The sequence below is a fragment of the Mizuhopecten yessoensis genome, unplaced genomic scaffold, assembly GCF_002113885.1.
Source record: "Mizuhopecten yessoensis strain PY_sf001 unplaced genomic scaffold, ASM211388v2 scaffold4449, whole genome shotgun sequence".
Classification (NCBI taxonomy): Eukaryota; Metazoa; Mollusca; class Bivalvia; order Pectinida; family Pectinidae; genus Mizuhopecten; species Mizuhopecten yessoensis.
In genome coordinates this window covers 32,693-54,329 of record NW_018405552.1, presented here as the reverse complement: position 1 = coordinate 54,329, position 21,637 = coordinate 32,693, and the positions used below count along the sequence as shown (strand labels likewise).

Here is a 21,637-nt window from a genome sequence, read left to right as displayed (position 1 = left end):
GGAGGGACATCCATCACACCTAGTGACAGTCACTAGGTGTGACACACTAGGCCAAATGTGTCCCTAATAAACAGTGTCCCTCCTAATTCTGACACAGCTGGCCTAGTGGGTCAGAATTAGGAGGGGCATTGTTTGTTAGGGACACAGCTGGCCTAGAAAGCATGTCAGAATTAGGAGGGGCATTGTTTGTTAGGGACACAGCTGGCCTAGTGTGTCAGAATTAGGAGGGGCACTGTTTATTAGGGACACAGTTGGCCTAGTGTGTCAGAATTAGGTGGGGCACTGTTTATTAGGGACACAGCTAACCCAGCATGTCAGAATTAGGAGGGGCATTGTTTGTTAGGGACACAGCTGACCTAGCATGTCAGAATTAGGAGGGACATTGTTTATTAGGGACACAGCTGACCTAGCATGTCAGAATTAGGAGGGACATTGTTTATTAGGGACACAGCTAACCCAGCATGTCAGAATTAGGCGGGGTATTGTTTATTAGGGACACAGCTGGCCTAGCATGTCAGAATTAGGAGGGGCATTGTTTATTAGGGACACAGCTGGCCTAGCGTGTCAGAATTAGGAGGGGTATTGTTTATTAGGGACACAGCTGGCCTAGCGTGTCAGAATTAGGAGGGGCATTGTTTTAAAGAGACTCGTCTGTTACATGGGCCGATTTTTGTTTAAAATTCACATTTTAAAAGACTTTTACTCCAATTCGTACATTCCCAGTGTTATCTCCTTCTGATTTTTTTTTTTTTTTTTTCCATTTAAGTTCAAAATCGTACGAAAATGATACAAATTAAATTCCAAAAATACCCCTTCTAAACACAAGACGTTTTTTGACGTAAAACATAAGGAGCATCTTTAAATACACTTTCTTCATCTCTGTTCTAGAAATGAATCAATACTATATAGTTAATTAATCTTCTAACAAAGTCTGCCTTGTCTACTGAAGAACACAGCCTTCATCCTTCTTTTTCTGTTGTGGAGTATATGACGTAGTTTGCCTCAGTTTTTCAAGATCAGAGGCATACTCTGTGGCCCGGCGTCTCCGTTCAAGCTGATCCTCTACATAATATTGGTTCATCTGATCCCCTGTTATGTTCCGGTCATAGGCCCCAAAGCTCCTTTCCTTAGCAACACGCTCATGATCTTGGATAGTAGAGCTTCGTTTCAGGTTGTCACGGTAATCTGAAGCAGTAGTTGTAGGATATGACAAAGGGGTAAGACTTGATGTAGCTCGATAGGCTGGAGCTTCATGGCTAGAACTTGAAGGGTAAACAAGCGGTTGAAGTGGTGCCACTGGCTGTGGTGCCGCTCTAGACACACGTGGCGCTGGTACTGGTGTGGGTACTATAGGTGCCGTTGGTTTTGGTGCTTGTTGAGGCATGGCTACTGTAGGTGCCGTTGGTTTTGGTGCTTGTTGAGGCATGGCTACTGTAGGTGCCATTGGTTTTGGAGCTAATTTTGGTTTTACAGTAACTGCTGGAGTCTGAACTGGTGTTGCCATGGCATGACTGGTACCAATATTTGCCATACCAAGGTCAGACGTACTCTTCTCTCTGTAAGCTATCAAATATTCGGGATATGACTGGCTTCTCTCAAATATGATATACATATTGGGTTTATCTTCAATATCTACACACGAGTCGTACAGCTTGTGTGTCTGGCCAGGCCTTTCAGGGGGTCGTCGATAGGAAGATTTACCTTTAGTGGATAGTCCAACCAAAACTTTTGCTTGGAACATGTACCTTTCTTTGTTTTTACCAGGCTGTGTGTAGCTGTGACTGTACTTGCTTGTCTCTGCAAAATAGGATCCTTCGCCATACACTGTGGCATTTTTTCCACTTGTTCGGAAGTCGAAGTTGTTTGTGCAGATTCCCTGACAGGTTTTCATAGAGTCTGTGCCATGGAACAGAAACTTCTCATTCACATCACGACTCTGACCTTCTATAATGTCAATTTCCTTCTTCATATTCTTTCTCCTCCTGTAGAAAAACATGCTTAAGATTCAGTAACACTGATATTTAAAGGATTTCAGTTTCTCCAGTTTTATTTTAAAGTTAACAATTTGCTGCAAAGGCTTTATATCTAAATAATCATCCTTGCTGCATTTTAACTTCTGTTATCCTTTTTTCATTAAAGAAAGAAACCCCCATATTTAACCTACTTTTCTAGACCAAGGTATTTTGTATGTCAGACTGGAAAATCTGCTAAACACATTCAAATTATTTTGTGGTAAATATTTTTTTTTCTTCTGTAAAAATAATGATTGTTTATCTGATTTATGAAACAGTTATATTTGTTTTTGACGTCTTATATTTGAATTAAAACATTGCTCAATTGAATGCAAAATGTTGGGTTTCATTCCTCTCATTTGTTTTTTAAATGTCATAACTACATCAACTCTAGCACTTTAAATAACTGCATCAACTCTGAAAAGGGCTGTGGAATACTCTGAAATACTGTAAAATGTAGGAGTTTCTTTCCAGAATTGATTTATTAAACCTATGGTTATACTTTGAAGTTCCCGATACATAGTTAATATTTTGGCAGCAGTTTGGGGTAACCTGATCACTACAAAGAGTTCTAACAGATTAATAGGAAAGTCAGGTACACATCAAAGGATTCTAAATATTTCTTAAGGTTCAATTGAAATGGAGTGAATGATGGCTAGGACTAGTGTTGACACCAACTTACAGTTCGTAGTCCTGATAAAGGCGCCAGTTCTGTACCCTGTAGATGTACAGAAGATCGAAGCGGCCATTGTCCATCGTCTCAAAGAACCTGTCACGGATAGCCTTAAACTCGGGTTTCACTCGTTCCAGTTCCACAAGTTCAAAATCATTGGACAAATCCCATGGTACAAAGGTTGGTGGTTTACTAATCGGGTCCACTACTTCTAGACACGGAGGGCTGGACACAGAAACAAGGATTTTCAACATTGCATTAAAAATGACTTGTGTTTAATTTTATAATTACTGGAGATTTTTCCCTGGCAATTGCACAATTAAAGTAACCATGTCATGTATATTTTATTATTTTCTTTGTAATTAACAGCTGTGCTGTTTTTGCACAGCATTTTTTACAATGTGTTCTGTGAATATTTTACATCAGATACTAGTGTAGGTTTCCTGACCCAGACTGTAGTGACTTTTGCATTGTTAACGTATTTTAGTACTTTAAATAACACTGATATCAGATGACTCCCTCATTTCACCGCTATCACAGTAATTACGAAATAGAATTTCTCAGAGCTACATGAATGTTTTACATTTGACTACACCTTGTAATTAAGCAAATTACGTACATGTATAACTATCACGTATTAAACAACTTTTCCACTGACAAAGTTCACCAAAGTCTGGTCATATAGTTGAAGGTTATCCATCACAATCAGCAAGTGTGTATGTGCGACATATCAGTATGATAGTATGACTAGTATGATACATACCGTCACCCTCATTAGACAAATGACCAATCACGCGTATGTACACAAAGGTGGAAAACATGGCAATATATAAATAAGTCCATTTAGATATGCTGTAAGCATATGTGCGTTTAGTTGTGCTACATGTATGAAATAACAAATCAAACCCACAACTTGATTCGGCTATACTATGTGTAATACCTGGTGAAAGATATGTGTGAGTCTATGAGCCCCCTCATCTCGGTTCAGTGCTGATATATTGATCTGGAACTCTAACTGCTTCCTCTCAGATTGGATAATTTCTTTCCCTCTTTGGTTTCCGTATCCTCTTTGTGTTCACTAAGTTTGACCCCAAATTGCCAGTTTCCATGATAAAAGATGTGTTACAGTTCTTGCATCAGATATTGTACATACATTCTGCTACTGGTTTCTTTAGTTGTTCTATCATTAAGGTGTACTAGGATATTGCAAAGCATCTTTATAGGCTTTATGGCTGCATAGACTCAGCTTGCACATTTATGACCAGGAATTAAACAAATCCTAGCCAAATAATCTTATCGATATGATTCGTCATTTCGTACATGTATAACAACTGTACATATGCTTATAGCGTAGCCAGATCAGTTATGATTATTTATTGCCAACTTGTACACATTTTACATCATTTGTCTGATGAAAGAGACAGGGTGTATATCGTTGTAGTCATCAAAATGTCACATATAAAAACTTACTGGTTGTGATACATAAACCTTTATTTTATACTTACCAACCTGAAGAAATGTTTCGAAAAAATCTGGTTATATTTTATTGAGTTGTTGTGCAGGAACCATCCTCCAATTATTAATTATATATGCATGGATTTTGCTTAGCTTGAAACTATTACCTTTGTTTTTGTATGATAAAGATACACAATTGTATACTTGCAATGGAATGAACCAAGAGGTATTTCTTTTTTGATATTTTGTACTCACAATTTCTTATTTTTGACATCCTCTAGGGACACAAACAAAGGGCGACGACAAATATCACGGGTTTTCATTGTGTCAAGGTTCACCTGTCGAAAGGTTCGAAAGTCTGTCCTGTATTTAAATCGGTAGTTCTCTCTGGTGAACAAGAAGGTTTGTTGTCCATATTTGTATTTCCTTTCTAGGGTTTTTTGAAAGTTGTCCTGAAAAAATATTTTTTTAAACAAAATAACTATTAATATATATATATATATATATCAAGAGGCAGATGACTATTTAAGGTAATTTTGTAGTTATATTGCTTTGAAGTAAAGAAAATTTTCTGCCACAAAAAAAATATAGGTTGTCAGAATTTTGAGGATTTTAAATGGAAATTTATGTAAAAAAAAGAGTGAATTTTGAAAAAAAAAATGAAACATTTTTTTGCAAAATAATGTCAATAAAAATGATAGTGACATATATAGATAAGTTTCGCATTAATGTATACGTATATCAATGCTGAAATTGTGTAAAATTAATTATCTATAAACGATTAAAAATTGACATTTTATAATAAAAGTAATTGCATGTAAGAGTTATTGTTCTTGAAAAACTTCAAATAGGTAAATAGGTAGCCGGTTTCCTGAAGTACAGAAAAATGGACACATGTGACTCATTGATTAAAAAACAACAGAATTAATGTCTGGATTGCTTTGAAATTCTTTAATATTGAAAGAAAACACTGTTCTGTCAATAAACAACATACAATATTCATCAGTTTAATATTAAACATTACAATATGCGGAAATTGTGATACTGTCTCCCTACATTGGGTTTTCAACTAGGGATGTACTTCCTATTTCCGCTTAGCAATACACTCCTATGACCTTAAGGAATATTTATACTTTTCTATTCAGGTCAGTATATGAGGTGATTAACTCCAGTTGAGCATGTGTAAATTGAACAAACATGGCAAAGCCATCTGTGATAATTTGATAAATTTAATCATGTTTTTCTGTGAATGGTAGTATTTTGGTACATAACTATCTCATACATTAGTCTCGGTCTGATTAGCGTACCTACAAGTTTCATATTTTAGTCTTGTCTTATTCACAGAATCTACCCACATGAACTGTAATGTCAACTTCATGGAAACTTCTCCAGAACTAATGGTAAGGTAATGGGATAATTCCAGTTTACAGGATCAAAATTAGATATGGATTTTGAGTGAGTCAACAGTGTAGATTGTTAATATAGAAGTAATTAGATTGTTTTAGTATTCAAACATTATTGAATTAAGCAAAATCTAAATCATTTTGTTCTTTCCCTTCAGGGAATGGATTTTTTTTTCAGTAGAATAATTCATACAGTAATTATGATAAGGAAAGCTCACAGTGTCAAACGGTTCCCACTGTTCTTCATCGCTTTTCCAGTACCATCTCCACTGTGTCGTAAAGCTTAAGGCTGCCACTTTTTTGTCCTTCACGTCGACGTAGGACTGAGTTGATAAGCGTCGTACTGGGAAGCTCTGAGGAGCGGCAAGCATCACTCCGTCCTGTTCATACACCACACCCTTGGTATTTCTGACATCACTGACACACACGTGAACCATGTATACAGCTTGGTTCTCCACCAATATCTAAACACAACACAATCATCATCATTTCTTTTATATAACACAAATCTAACGCAACTTTCAACAGCAAAAATGTCTTGTGTAACTCAGAGAGTATCAAAACTGAGACTAATATTGTACTCTTAAATTTCTTGATCAGGAATTTCACTAAATCATAATATTATGTCATTATAACACTAAATCTAAGCTCACTTTTAACAGCAAAATATTCTAGTTTATGAATAATATTAATTATATTAAGTAAAACTGATTAAATATCAAAAATATATAATTTGTGACCGTTACAATACAAACTGAACATGAGACTGCAATTTGATCTTTTGAATATTTTACCAGGTTTTTTACTGAAGTTAATGTACTGTATATATACAGGTATCCCTCATCAAGACCAATTATCTGATTGTGTTGGATTTAGGGTTAGTGTAGAACACATACCAGGTATATGTGATCTATAGTACTGTCTAACACTAAGCTTAAGTTTGAACACAAAAATTCAGACCAATTATGTCTTGCCTGTCCCAACTTGAACCACAATAGAACTGAAGAGAGTTTGGGCTAGGGATGGGGATTTCCCTGATCCATTTATACAAAGTTGAGTCCTCTTGGCCTATGATCTGTATTCAAGGAGTAAAGGATTTCTAAGATTTACCTATACTTCCCCTGTTAGACCCCGTCTCTCTGACCCCTGGAAGGTAATACCTTTCATATATACAACATTTAAAGGGTCAAAATCTTTTCAGCCATTCTTATCTGGTCGAGTTAAAAAGAAAGGTTGATGCAAATTGACAGAAGCCTTAATTGCCACAGCATTAGCTCTTTAACTTGGCCCTTCAGGTCAGCAGAACTAATGAAAAGGTACCGGACAGGACCAACGGGTCTTTTCAACTGACAATGAAAGCCTGGTTAACCTAGTATTATAACAACATTACATTGTCTCACAGGACAAATTACTCCTATATGAAGGAACTGTTTAACATCACAGAAAGATTACCTCTGCATCAATGACTTCTAGATGTCTGCAGAAACCTTCCTCAATTTCCTCACTGTATTCTGACGTGAAGCTGCACCAGGTGTCTCCTTGCTTGATCTGCCACACATAAGGAGCCTGGTCAGGGTGATGGTGATGACCTTTTGGGCAAACTCCTGAGCAGTTTCCCTCCAAATATTTTAAACAGATGGAAATGTCCAAAGCTTCCTCATTCAACCATGTTGTCGGAGTTTCCACAGTGTCATCCTTCTTGTTTTGTTTAGATCCTGGGGTTTTCTTAGGCTTTTTCTTTTTCTGTTTTGGTTCAGCCTTCTCAGTTTGTTCGGGCATAGGTTCATCAGGTATCTCTGCATCTACACCAGAACTCATCTCGCTGATATGAACCTGGTTCAGATTGAAGGAGATTACATCATCGGGGTCATTAGTTTTGAATCGGTCTGCCCTGGATGGGCGTTTCTTTCCAGGTGTCTTCTTTAATCTTTCAATTTCATCTGCAATATCTTTCAGTTCCTCATCACCAATTTCTGGTTCTTCTTTCTGCGTTGTCTGTGCACCTAATGGTGCTTCCAGGGATCGGTCCACCAATATGATTTTCCTAAGAAGTAAACCTGACTTTCCCGTAAGCCAGGAATAGTGCTCCAATGCCTTTAACACCCAAATGTTGTGGTCAGTTTCAAAAGAATGACCAAGTGGACAGTCCGCCTCTCTGGTACACCTCCCTCTCAAACTGAGGCTACAGATATGTAGATTTGGACAGTTTTCTCCATTTGGACATGAGGTAGTCTTCAAGAAATCAGAGCAAACCTTTGGGTATCTGTTGGCCAATATAACCACCATTTCTTTGTCTGAAAACTCATGAAGCCCAAGCTTTTTCTTGTGTTCCAAATTGTTGGCATCTCGAAAACTGTGGGAAAAACAACAGGTCTCTCCAAACGAGCAATTTCCACTGATATGATTTTTACAAATATGGAAATGTTCACAGTCTGTCTTTGAACACTTCTTTTCGCGTCCAAACAGGCAATTGTATCCCAGACAAAGAGTCACATCCCGATAGAAAGCAGATACATACAAAATCTTTCCTTCCTTTTCAAACAATTTGAACCTTCGCTTGTGACATCGAAACCATTTATCTATGTCAAGGTCGCTGGGAAAAAGGTCACACTGCTCTACAAACTCATCAAAGGCAACAAACCCACCAAAGCTCTTAACAAGATAACTAAAGATCTTGTTCTCATCTACACGTTCATCTTCAAAGGTTTCAACTTCTTCATTTAATGAGCAACTGCGAGGTTTTTGTCGAGGTCTTCTCCTTTTCTTCTTTTTATCAAAGTCTTTGAGCCTGTCACTTTGACTCCCAGAGATAACACTTCTTGACGCTTCACTCCCTGATACACTGCTTAAATCACTATCACTATCTGAGTCACTTTCTTCGTCTTCATCCCCGCTGTTCACGTTACATTTTGATGACCAACGTCTGCCTCGATCCCCACCTCTACCTCTTTCGCGAGCTCGACCTCTGCCACGACCCTGACCCCTGTTGCTTCCTCGTGATCTCCCATTCTGGTTGTTTTCATCATCATTGTTGTTGACAATCTCAGAACTGCCCTCATGGTGACCTCTGCCTCCACCTCTACCTCGTCTGGGACCACGGTTACGGTCTCCTTGGTATCCACGGTTTCCTTGGTAACCATGATTTCCTTGGTCACCCCGATTTCCTTGCTTACCACTATTAGTATTTCTTTTTGCTACTTGATCAAGGAAGTCAGTGCTACCATAACTCCTGTTAAGCCCTCTGTTTCCCCACATACTCGGGTTATCAGGTTGGCTTTGGATACTGCCATCGCTGTCCTCGTCAGAGTTCACTCCCTTGCCTTGCCCTGTAGCTCCACCTTGTTTGGAATGATTCCCTCTGTTTCTTCTGCCTGTCTTTGCTGTTTTGGCTGTTCGTCCATTATCTGCGGACTGAAAGGACTCCATAGGATTGGTGAAACCTGGGATTCCTTGAGCATTTTCTGAGAGGTTCCTCAGGTACTCCAGATTATTAGTAAGGTACTGTGGGTCAGTCTGAATTTGTTGCTGTTTCTTTCTTCCTGCAAAATAAGCAAAATAATGAAAATGTAAATTAAAGAAGGATTTTGTTTTCATTAGTTGATAAAGAGTATCAAATACTCAGCTGAATAACACCTAACAAGAGGACAAATGAGGATGACAGTAAGTTTAGATCACTTTTATTTCAGACTTTTCTGAGCCTCATCCCAGGATTTTACAAGCAAAACATCCTGTCCTTAGATTTGGTCAGTGGTCATTCAGAAAAGAGAAAGATGACGGACAGAGTAAGCATCTGTGATCACTTGGCCATTAGGACGAGCGAGTCGAAAAAAAAGAAACTGCTTGGTTGTTGGTTTGTTGAAATGCAGCTAAAAGGTTAAAAGTGGTAGAAAATGTTGATATCAAAAATATATAAGTAGATATAGCTAGGGTAAATGATATAGCTACATGTACTTGTTCAATTTTGATAAAAAAAAAAAAATACGAAGTTGAATGTAGTTGCTTTTGAACAAAACTGCAAATTATTCATGAAAAACATTCCTTTTTCCCTTGTATTTGCCTTTTCAGAAACATTAAATAAGGTTTATATATGTATAAAATTATTGATCATCATTTGAAATAATCTAGATTTGACAAAATCAATTTAAAACAGCTTTCAAGTCCCAAGAAGCAGCAGCTCATCGTCAAAATATTTGACAAAATATTCAAAGTTAATATTTGTATGTTGTTATTCATTTTCTAAAAAGATGTTTTTCAACTTTAAATATATTCAGTCTGATACGTCTACCCACAAGACTGCTCATTACTCAGTCTGATACGTCTACCCACAAGCCTGCTCATTACTCAGTCTGATACGTCTACCCACGAGACTGCTCATTACTCAGTCTGATACGTCTATCCACAAGACCGCTCATTACTCAGTCTGATACGTCTACCCACGAGACTGCTCATTACTCAGTCTGATACATCTACCCACAAGCCTGCTCATTACTCAGTCTGATACATCTACCCACAAGACGGCTCATTACTCAGTCTGATACGTCTACCCACGAGACTGCTCATTACTCAGTCTGATACGTCTATCCACAAGACTGATCATTACTCAGTCTGATACGTCTATCCACAAGACTGATCATTACTCAGTCTGATACGTCTATCCACAAGACTGATCATTACTCAGTCTGATACGTCTATCCACAAGACTGATCATTACTCAGTCTGATACGTCTATCCACAAGACCGCTCATTACTCAGTCTGATACGTCTACCCACCAGACTGCTCATTACTCAGTCTGATATGTCTACCAAGAAGACTGCTCATTACTCAGTCTGATACATCTACCTACAAGACTGCTCAGTACTCAGACTGATACATCTACCCACAAGACCGCTCATTACTCAGTCTGATACGTCTACCCACCAGACTGTTCATTACTCAGTCTGATACGTCTACCCACAAGACTGCTCAGTACTCAGTCTGATACATCTTCCCACAAGACTGCTCAGTACTCAGACTGATACATCTACCCACAAGACCGCTCATTACTCAGTCTGATACATCTACCCACAAGCCTGCTCATTACTCAGTCTGATACATCTACCCACAAGCCTGCTCATTACTCAGTCTGATACGTCTACCCGCAAGACTGCTCATTACTCAGTCTGATACGTCTATCCACAAGACTGATCATTACTCAGTCTGATACGTCTATCCACAAGACCGCTCATTACTCAGTCTGATACGTCTACCCACAATACTGCTCATTACTCAGTCTGATACATCTACCCACAAGACTGCTCAGTACTCAGACTGATACATCTACCCACAAGACTGCTCATTACTCAGTCTGATACATCTACCCACAAGACTGCTCATTACTTAGTCTGATACTTCTACAGGTCTACAAGACTATTCAATACTGTTTAATGAGAAACTTTAGTCCAGTCAAACTTTTCCCTTTGCCCATGAAATAAGTTTTCAGCCAGTGTTAACTTTGACTTTCACATTCGATTACTTTAATTATTATGTTGTTTATTTATATTCGTTTACTGATGATTTTACCATCTTTATGGAGGACAAAAAAAAGGCGAAAAATTAAACTGTGGCAACAATTTCCCAGTACACATGTACAGTATTCAGTTTAATTTATCTGTCCACAGGACTGTTAATTCTCTGCCTAACACCATCACCCTCAATCGTGTTCAATACTCTGTCTAATACCTTTATCCACAAGACACCCATATCTTTCTATTACTTTGCAAAAGGTTGTAAAGTCATTTTACCATATGGGGTTGGAAGGATTCCATCATTACGCTGTGAAGATGATCCACCATGGTTCTGGAGAGGTGGCCTACCAGAGGTTGGTAAATGTAATAGAGAAGGGGGTGAGTGGAGCAAGGGTCCATGCTGGGTAGGTTGGAATAGAGGAGGGGGTGATTGGAATTGGGGAGGGTGTGATTGTAGTAGGGGTCCAGGAGGGGGTGTACGCCCTCTATTTCCTCGACTATTTCCACCTCTTGCTGAGCCACCTCCACGTGAATTAGATTGAACCTTAAAGAAAAAATAAAGTCAAAACAACTGAATGGTATATAAAAAGAAATTGAACAAAAAAATGTCTCCCCTTATTAGCCAATAGACAAACAAAGATACATAAATATGTTAAGTTTGGTAAACGTAGGTGAAATAACATGGAGCTTCTGCTCCGGACAAACTTCGGTATTAAAAATACCTGTGGGTTATCCAGGTATAATTCAAGTTTGATTAAGATATCTTTAACAGTATACTTCAAGTTTGATTAAGATATCTTTAACAGTTTATACGTTATGCTGTGGACAAACTTCGATATAAAAAAATAAACAAAGGGCCATAACTCTGTACATAGTTGGACACGAGACCAAATTCTAGTGCACTACACACCTTCTGTGGGTGGTGCAGGTATACTACAAGTCAGATCAAGATATCTTTAACAGTTAAAAATGTACAGGCAGGAGAAGAATTTACTGAAAATGTTGCACGTATTTGACCTTTGAATTGGAGGTTAAGGTCACAGTGACCTATTTTCAGTGCACTGCACGCCTTCTGTGGGTGATGCATGCATACCTCAAGTTTCATCAAGATATCTTCAACAGTTTAAAATTGATGGCCCGGGTACTCCACGTTTCCTTTACCACAAAGCGTGCAACATTACCTCAATTACCATAGCTGTTTAAAGGACATATAACACAGCAAACTTTCCCATTTCCCTGACCCTTTAATATTACCAGGTAACTGCTGGTTTATAAAAGTCAATCAGCTTTTTACAGGTGTTTGATACAATTCCAAAATTGGAAGTGAATAAAAGATTTTTATTAACTAGCTATAGTGAGTGGGTGAAGAGTTAAATGTACTAATGAAGAGCTGTAACAAATCCTTCACTATAGAGCTAAGGACCAAAAACATTATATATATAGTTCAGATAATTTAGTATTGTGTTTGCCAAATCTTAATTTAAATAAAATATGAAAAATCAAGTGACATGAATAAATATTTAAGTTAATTAAAAAAAAAATGAATGGGGGTGATAATACTCCTGCAATAGGAAACAATTGATGACCAGGTTTACAGCGAATAAAATTGTCTTAAACAACAGCAAAACAGTGTTCTTTCAATGTCAAAGAATGCTGGCTATCAATAACTTGCCAACTAAAATTTGAGATCCTTTAATTTGATTGAGATATGGCATCATATAATATTTATTGTGAAATCACAGTCACAATCACAACATATATAAATTATATCCCTTTATGACTGCTATCTTGATATATTGAGTAGGTATTTGTGTCTTATTAAAATTGACAAAATTGTAATGCTTTGTTTACCTTGAAACTAAAATAGTGTACCTCTTATGTACCTTACAAAGACCCCTAGCTTTAAATCTAAAAACCTCGGCCTAAACCCCACCTTGACCCCTAGCTGTAAACCTTAACCCCGACCTCTAGCTGTAAACTTTACCTACACCCCTAGCTGTAAACCTGAACCCTGACTCATAACTATATATCATCCTTACCTTGACCCCTAGCTGTAGCCCTAAATCCTAACCCTTAACCATAAACCTTAACTTGACCCCGAGCTGTAAACTTTAATCCTGGCCCCTACTTGTATACTTTACTTTGACCCCTAGCTGTAAACACTAACCCTTACCCATAGCTGTTAATGTTACCCTGACCCCTAGCTGTACATCTTTTCTTGACCCCTAACTGTAAACCTTACCTTGGCTCCTAACTGCTAACCTTAAACCCCTGGCCCCTAGCTGTTAACATTACCCTGACCCTTAGTTGTAAAACCTTACGTTGGCCCCTAGCTGTTAACCTTAACCCTGACCCCTAGCTGTACACATTACTTTGTCCCCTAGCTGTACATCTTACCTTGACCCCTAGCTGTAAAACTTACCTTGGCCCCTAGCTGTAAACCTTACCCTGACTCCTAGCTGTACACGTTACTTTGTCCCCTAGCTATAAACCTTAACTTGACCTCTAGCTGTAAAACTTACCTTGGCCCCTAGCTGTATGTCTTACCTTGACTCCTAGCTGTACACATTACTTTGTCCCATAGCTATAAACCTTACCTTGACCTCTAGCTGTAAAACTTACCTTGGCCACTAGCTGTAAACCTTAACCCTGACTCCTAGCTGTACACATTACTTTGTCACCTAGCTGTACATCTTACCTTGACCCCTAGCTGTAAAACTTACCCTGGCCCCTAGCTGTATGTCTTACCTTGACTCCTAGCTGTTAGTAGGCCTTAACCCTGACCCATAGCTGAAAACATTTAACAGAATCCTAGCTGTACATCTAACCCTGATCCCTAACTGTAAACATTACACTGACTCCTAGCTGTTAAACCTTACCCTGACCCCTAGCTGTACAGCTTACCTTGACCCCTACCTGTAAAACCTACCTTGACTCCTAACTGTTAACCTTAACCCTGGCACCTAGCTGTAAACCTTACCTTGACCCCTAGCTGAAACCCCTAATCTTAATCCCTAACTGTAAACGTTACCTTAACCCCTAGCTGTAAACCTAAACCCTGATCCCTAGCTGTTAATGTTACCCTGACCCCTAGCTGTAAACTTACCTTGACACCTAGCTGTAAACTTTACCTTGACCCCTAGCTGTTATCCTTAACCTTGACCCTAGCTGTTAAACTTACCCTGGCCCCTAGTTGTAATCCTTACATTGACCCCTAGCTGTCATCCTTAACCTTGACTCCTAGTTGTACACCTTTACCCTGACCCACTAGCTGTAAACCCTACCTTGACCCCTAGCTTTAAACCTTATCTCAAACGCAAGCTGTAAATCTTATCTTGACCAAGAGTTGATTATCTTAACAGCAACCCCAAATGTAAATCTTACCTTTGGCTCAGCTGTTAAACTTTCCTTGGCCCGAAAATATGAACTTCTTGACTCCTGAGCTTGAAAGCTACATACCTTAAACCTCAACTGTTAGCCTTTATTGACTCCTAACTTTATCTCAACCCCCAGATGTATTTCTTAACTTGACCCCTAGCTATAAACCTTACTTTCACCCCAATTTGTCAACTTTACCTTGACCTCTTACTGCAAATCTTACCTTGACCCCAAACTGTAAATCTAGGACTTACCCTTAACAACAGCAATACACTTTAAAATGTCCCCTCCTTTGTGAACAGAACTTTGACCTCCAACAATTAACGTTAGCATAAACAACAGCTGTGAACTTTAACTTGAACCCCCCCTTTGTAAACTGAACTTTGACCTCCAACTGTAAATCTTACATTGACCTCCAACTGTAAACCTTATCCTAACCTCCAACTGTAAACCTTACCTTGACCTCCAACTGTAAACTTTACCTTGACTTCCAACTGTTAACCTTACTTTGATATCAAACTGTATACCTTACCCTGACCTCCAACTGTACACCTTACCTTGACCTAAAACTGTAAACCTTACCCTAACCCCCAACTGTAAACCTTACCTTAACCTCAAACTGTAAACCTTACCCTAACCTCCAACTGTAAACCTTACATTGACCTCCAACTGTAAACCTTACCCTGACCTCCAACTGTAAACCTTACCTTGACCTCCAACTGTAAACCTTACCTTGACCTCCAACTGTAAACCTTACTGTGACCTCCAACTGTAAACCTTACCCTGACCTCCAACTGTAAATCTTACCCTGACCTCAAACTGTAAACCTTATCTTAACCTCCAACTGTAAACCTTACATTGACCTCCAACTGTAAACCTTACTCTGACCTCCAACTGTAAACCTTACCCTGACCTCCAACTGTAAACCTCACCCTGACCTCCAACTGTAAACCTCACCTTGACCTCCAACTGTAAACCTCACCTTGACCTCCAACTGTAAACCTCACCTTGACCTCCAACTGTAAACCTCACCTTGACCTCCAACTGTAAACCTCACCTTGACCTCCAACTGTAAACCTCACCTTGACCTCCAACTGTAAACCTCACCTTGACCTCCAACTGTAAACCTCACCTTGACCTCCAACTGTAAACCTCACCTTGACCTCCAACTGTAAACCTCACCTTGACCTCCAACTGTAAACCTCACCTTGACCTCCAACTGTAAACCTCACCTTGACCTCCAACTGTAAACCTCACCTTGACCTCCAACTGTAAACCTTACCCTGACCTCCAACTTTAAACATTACTGTGACCTCCAACTGTAAACCTCACCTTGACCTCCAACTGTAAACATTACCTTGACCCTTTGTAACCCTTACCTTGCTGTGACCACCTTGTTGACCGGCCTCCTCTTGTGGTGATTTCTTGAGATTATTGATCCGTGCACATAGAATTCCACTTTTATTATCTCCCACATTCTGGTTAAAATGTAGTTCTTTGACGATTTTGATAGCCTCATTGAGTTTGATTGTCTTAAGACTAATAATTGCCCAATCTTTCAATTCTTCACTGGTAAATTGTTCTGTAAGAAATATGAATAACTGGTAACATAAATTACAGTACAAATTTTAATATTTGTTATTTACATATTTGAAAATTTGAGTGAAATATACATATCCATACATACTGTGTAAATACATATAGAAAAACAAGTACATATATGTACACTGTACCAAGGCAAACATTACACACAGTGGTGACTTTCAAGCACTTTTTTTCTTCAAGAGGACTTTACTACATGAATAAGATAAAACAGCATTGAAATCAAAATTTGTGATTAAAAGATATCAGTTAAACATTAGATCTTTCTAGTAATAGCACTGAATAAAAGCATTGCTTTATAATCAATACCATGCAAACAATACCTGAACTTTCCATTTGACATACCACATTGAAACCCCCTCTCCTAATCCCCTTCCCCAGTCCGCAGGTTAATCAATGACAACAATTTAACATATATTTTTTTAAGTGTCACACATTTGAATACATAAAACACATTAATGTTTACATCAGGGCTTTATCCAGCTCTTTTTTACTACCGGTATTGGGTAAATTAGAAATCATGATTAAATTTTCCCCTTTTACAATCACAATTTTCCCCTTTTTCTTTGCTTAATTTCCCCTTTCAGCAAGAAATATTTCATCTTGAGTCTAAAATCGAAAAATTGTTTGATGATTTTATTTTCCTTCATTCACACATTTTACAAGGAGCTTCATGATATTAATAGAAAGTTGACAACTTGAGTTGAATTATAACAGAGTCAGTAATCGCTCCATCCTTGGAGATTAAAAGTCTCTTATTGAAAGGAGAAGAAGATAAAAAGTGCTGAAATGCCACCTCATGTCATCTAGTTTTTTAAAAAGATTTGTGGGAGAGCTAGCCCCCATACCCTCCATAAGACGAGGGCTCAATATCAATATCAAGTTATATTATATTCAGTTTAAGGTGAATAATTTTCTTCCACATATGAATTATATAACACAGTAGAGAGAACTTTCTGCAACATTTTAATTAACAGTTCATAATGTTAAATGATTTTTTTTCTTCGCCGATAATCCAGCAAAATCATAAATATGTTCTGCTGCTTTTGTAACAAGAAATTGAGTCGATTGCATTCAACAGGTATCAAACCCATGATCCCAGACTTCCTAGTAGACACGCTACCACGGAGCTAAAGGGAAATTCCCTCTAGGGTTAATCTAGAGGGTGACCATTGTCCAATGTACAATCAAAGTCTACTACACTTTATTTAAGAGTTCCTATCTGAACATCATCGTAGATTGGACAAACCATTAAAAAGTGCCTCTTATCAATTACATTTTATTTCTAACCCTTATATATGATCAGGATATGCAATGAAAGTGCTACATAAACACTGTGCATGGTACTAGACAGATGCTACATAAACACTGTACATGGTGCTAGACAGATGCTACATTAACACTGTGCATGGTACTAGACAGATGCTACATAAACACTGTACATGGTACTAGACAGATGCTACATAAACACTGTACATGGTACTAGACAGATGCTACATAAACACTGTACATGGTACTAGACAGATGCTACATAAACACTGTACATGGTACTAGACAGATGCTACATAAACACTGTACATGGTACTAGACAGATGCTACATAAACACTGTACATGGTACTAGACAGATGCTACATAAACACTGTACATGGTACTAGACAGATGCTACATAAACACTGTACATGGTACTAGACAGATGCTACATAAACACTGTACATGGTACTAGACAGATGCTACATAAACACTGTACATGGTACTAGACAGATGCTACATAAACACTGTACATGGTACTAGACAGATGCTACATAAACACTGTACATGGTACTAGACAGATGCTACATAAACACTGTACATGGTACTAGACAGATGCTACATAAACACTGTACATGGTACTAGACAGATGCTACATAAACACTGTACATGGTACTAGACAGATGCTACATAAACACTGTACATGGTACTAGACAGATGCTACATAAACACTGTACATGGTACTAGACAGATGCTACATAAACACTGTACATGGTACTAGACAGATGCTACATAAACACTGTACATGGTACTAGACAGATGCTACATAAACACTGTACATGGTACTAGACAGATGCTACATAAACACTGTACATGGTACTAGACAGATGCTACATAAACACTGTACATGGTACTAGACAGATGCTACATAAACACTGTACATGGTACTAGACAGATGCTACATAAACACTGTACATGGTACTAGACAGATGCTACATAAACACTGTACATGGTACTAGACAGATGCTACATAAACACTGTACATGGTACTAGACAGATGCTACATAAACACTGTACATGGTACTAGACAGATGCTACATAAACACTGTACATGGTACTAGACAGATGCTACATAAACACTGTACATGGTACTAGACAGATGCTACATAAACACTGTACATGGTACTAGACAGATGCTACATAAACACTGTACATGGTACTAGACAGATGCTACATAAACACTGTACATGGTACTAGACAGATGCTACATAAACACTGTACATGGTACTAGACAGATGCTACATAAACACTGTACATGGTACTAGACAGATGCTACATAAACACTGTACATGGTACTAGACAGATGCTACATAAACACTGTACATGGTACTAGACAGATGCTACATAAACACTGTACATGGTACTAGACAGATGCTACATAAACACTGTACATGGTACTAGACAGATGCTACATAAACACTGTACATGGTACTAGACAGATGCTACATAAACACTGTACATGGTACTAGACAGATGCTACATAAACACTGTACATGGTACTAGACAGATGCTACATAAACACTGTACATGGTACTAGACAGATGCTACATAAACACTGTACATGGTACTAGACAGATGCTACATAAACACTGTACATGGTACTAGACAGATGCTACATAAACACTGTACATGGTACTAGACAGATGCTACATAAACACTGTACATGGTACTAGACAGATGCTACATAAACACTGTACATGGTACTAGACAGATGCTACATAAACACTGTACATGGTACTAGACAGATGCTACATAAACACTGTACATGGTACTAGACAGATGCTACATAAACACTGTACATGGTACTAGACAGATGCTACATAAACACTGTACATGGTACTAGACAGATGCTACATAAACACTGTACATGGTACTAGACAGATGCTACATAAACACTGTACATGGTACTAGACAGATGCTACATAAACACTGTACATGGTACTAGACAGATGCTACATAAACACTGTACATGGTACTAGACAGATGCTACATAAACACTGTACATGGTACTAGACAGATGCTACATAAACACTGTACATGGTACTAGACAGATGCTACATAAACACTGTACATGGTACTAGACAGATGCTACATAAACACTGTACATGGTACTAGACAGATGCTACATAAACACTGTACATGGTACTAGACAGATGCTACATAAACACTGTACATGGTACTAGACAGATGCTACATAAACACTGTACATGGTACTAGACAGATGCTACATAAACACTGTACATGGTACTAGACAGATGCTACATAAACACTGTACATGGTACTAGACAGATGCTACATAAACACTGTACATGGTACTAGACAGATGCTACATAAACACTGTACATGGTACTAGACAGATGCTACATAAACACTGTACATGGTACTAGACAGATGCTACATAAACACTGTACATGGTACTAGACAGATGCTACATAAACACTGTACATGGTACTAGACAGATGCTACATAAACACTGTACATGGTACTAGACAGATGCTACATAAACACTGTACATGGTACTAGACAGATGCTACATAAACACTGTACATGGTACTAGACAGATGCTACATAAACACTGTACATGGTACTAGACAGATGCTACATAAACACTGTACATGGTACTAGACAGATGCTACATAAACACTGTACATGGTACTAGACAGATGCTACATAAACACTGTACATGGTACTAGACAGATGCTACATAAACACTGTACATGGTACTAGACAGATGCTACATAAACACTGTACATGGTACTAGACAGATGCTACATAAACACTGTACATGGTACTAGACAGATGCTACATAAACACTGTACATGGTACTAGACAGATGCTACATAAACACTGTACATGGTACTAGACAGATGCTACATAAACACTGTACATGGTACTAGACAGATGCTACATAAACACTGTACATGGTACTAGACAGATGCTACATAAACACTGTACATGGTACTAGACAGATGCTACATAAACACTGTACATGGTACTAGACAGATGCTACATAAACACTGTACATGGTACTAGACAGATGCTACATAAACACTGTACATGGTACTAGACAGATGCTACATAAACACTGTACATGGTACTAGACAGATGCTACATAAACACTGTACATGGTACTAGACAGATGCTACATAAACACTGTACATGGTACTAGACAGATGCTACATAAACACTGTACATGGTACTAGACAGATGCTACATAAACACTGTACATGGTACTAGACAGATGCTACATAAACACTGTACATGGTACTAGACAGATGCTACATAAACACTGTACATGGTGCTAGACAGATGCTATGTAAACACGACAAAATTCCAGCATCATACAAATCATATGTAGTACAAAAGAGTGACTTACTACAAGATACAATGGTTGTCGCCAGCTTCACATCTACTCCTTGTCTTTTCAATCGTTGGAAAAATTGTGCATCCGCCATTTTTCCAGTTACAGGTTTATATCTTATTGAACTATGACTTTTAACGTCAGCCTATGTCAATACGGCTTATCTGAAAATAAACATAGCATGTTGACTAAACTGCTAGGCTGATAATAATACTGGACCAACATATTAATTAGATGGTTAACTAGCATAAACATATTTATATATTTATCAGATAGCCAATTTGAAATGATTATATTTTTTATCATATATACCATTATACCTAGATAACAATATCACATGTATGCATGGATATGATCACAGTACAATATTTCATATTTTGTTAAAAGAACAACTTATGTTGTTTTACAGGTTGGTCATACAGAAATTCCATTATTATGAAATTCAAGACTTAACTTATTTTTCCGTAAAAATAAGGCTGAAGTATTGTAAAACTATCGTCCAAAAGCTATAAAATATAATAAAATATAATACAGCTATAAAATATAATAAAATATAATAAAACTATAAAATATAACAAGAGGCCCATGGGCCTTAACGGTCACCTGATATATTTATACAGAGAGTTGATTTTGATTTTAATATGAACAAAAATATTATTTAAAGTGACAAAAAACAATTAAACCACCTTATTCAATATCTAGCTTACAGATTAAAGACTAAAAAAGTATTTGAAACTAGCACCTCTGATTCTAAACAAGGAAAATGAAGAAATTTTTGCACACTGACGCCTTTGGGCCACACCCGCCAGCCCTTGGGGGTAGGGCTGGCTCAAAATTTTCAAAGTATCAAACTGTCAACTCAGGGTTATAATTCCAATCAAGTTATTAACATGTAATATTCAAAGTATCATTTGCCATTATAAACCATAATAAATTTTG

The 21,637-nt window shown here is 37.9% G+C and overlaps 1 protein-coding gene across 8 annotated transcripts in view; it reads right to left on the bottom strand.

The window, feature by feature from the left end:
- Positions 1–739: 739 nt before the first annotated feature.
- The window catches only part of LOC110449058, a 30,421-nt gene continuing 9,523 nt past the window's right edge, over positions 740–21,637 (bottom strand). For all 8 annotated transcript variants that reach the window (XM_021495634.1, XM_021495638.1, XM_021495633.1 and 5 more), the window contains 8 exons: positions 20,714–20,862; positions 15,806–16,008; positions 11,325–11,592; positions 6,996–9,082; positions 5,762–6,007; positions 4,396–4,592; positions 2,695–2,910; positions 740–1,982 (listed from right to left, as the gene is read on the bottom strand). In XM_021495634.1, coding sequence (XP_021351309.1) covers positions 941–1,982; positions 2,695–2,910; positions 4,396–4,592; positions 5,762–6,007; positions 6,996–9,082; positions 11,325–11,592; positions 15,806–16,008; positions 20,714–20,792 — 4,338 coding nt within the window. In that variant the 5' untranslated portion in view covers positions 20,793–20,862 and the 3' untranslated portion in view covers positions 740–940. The remainder of the gene's footprint in view (positions 1,983–2,694; positions 2,911–4,395; positions 4,593–5,761; positions 6,008–6,995; positions 9,083–11,324; positions 11,593–15,805; positions 16,009–20,713; positions 20,863–21,637) is intronic.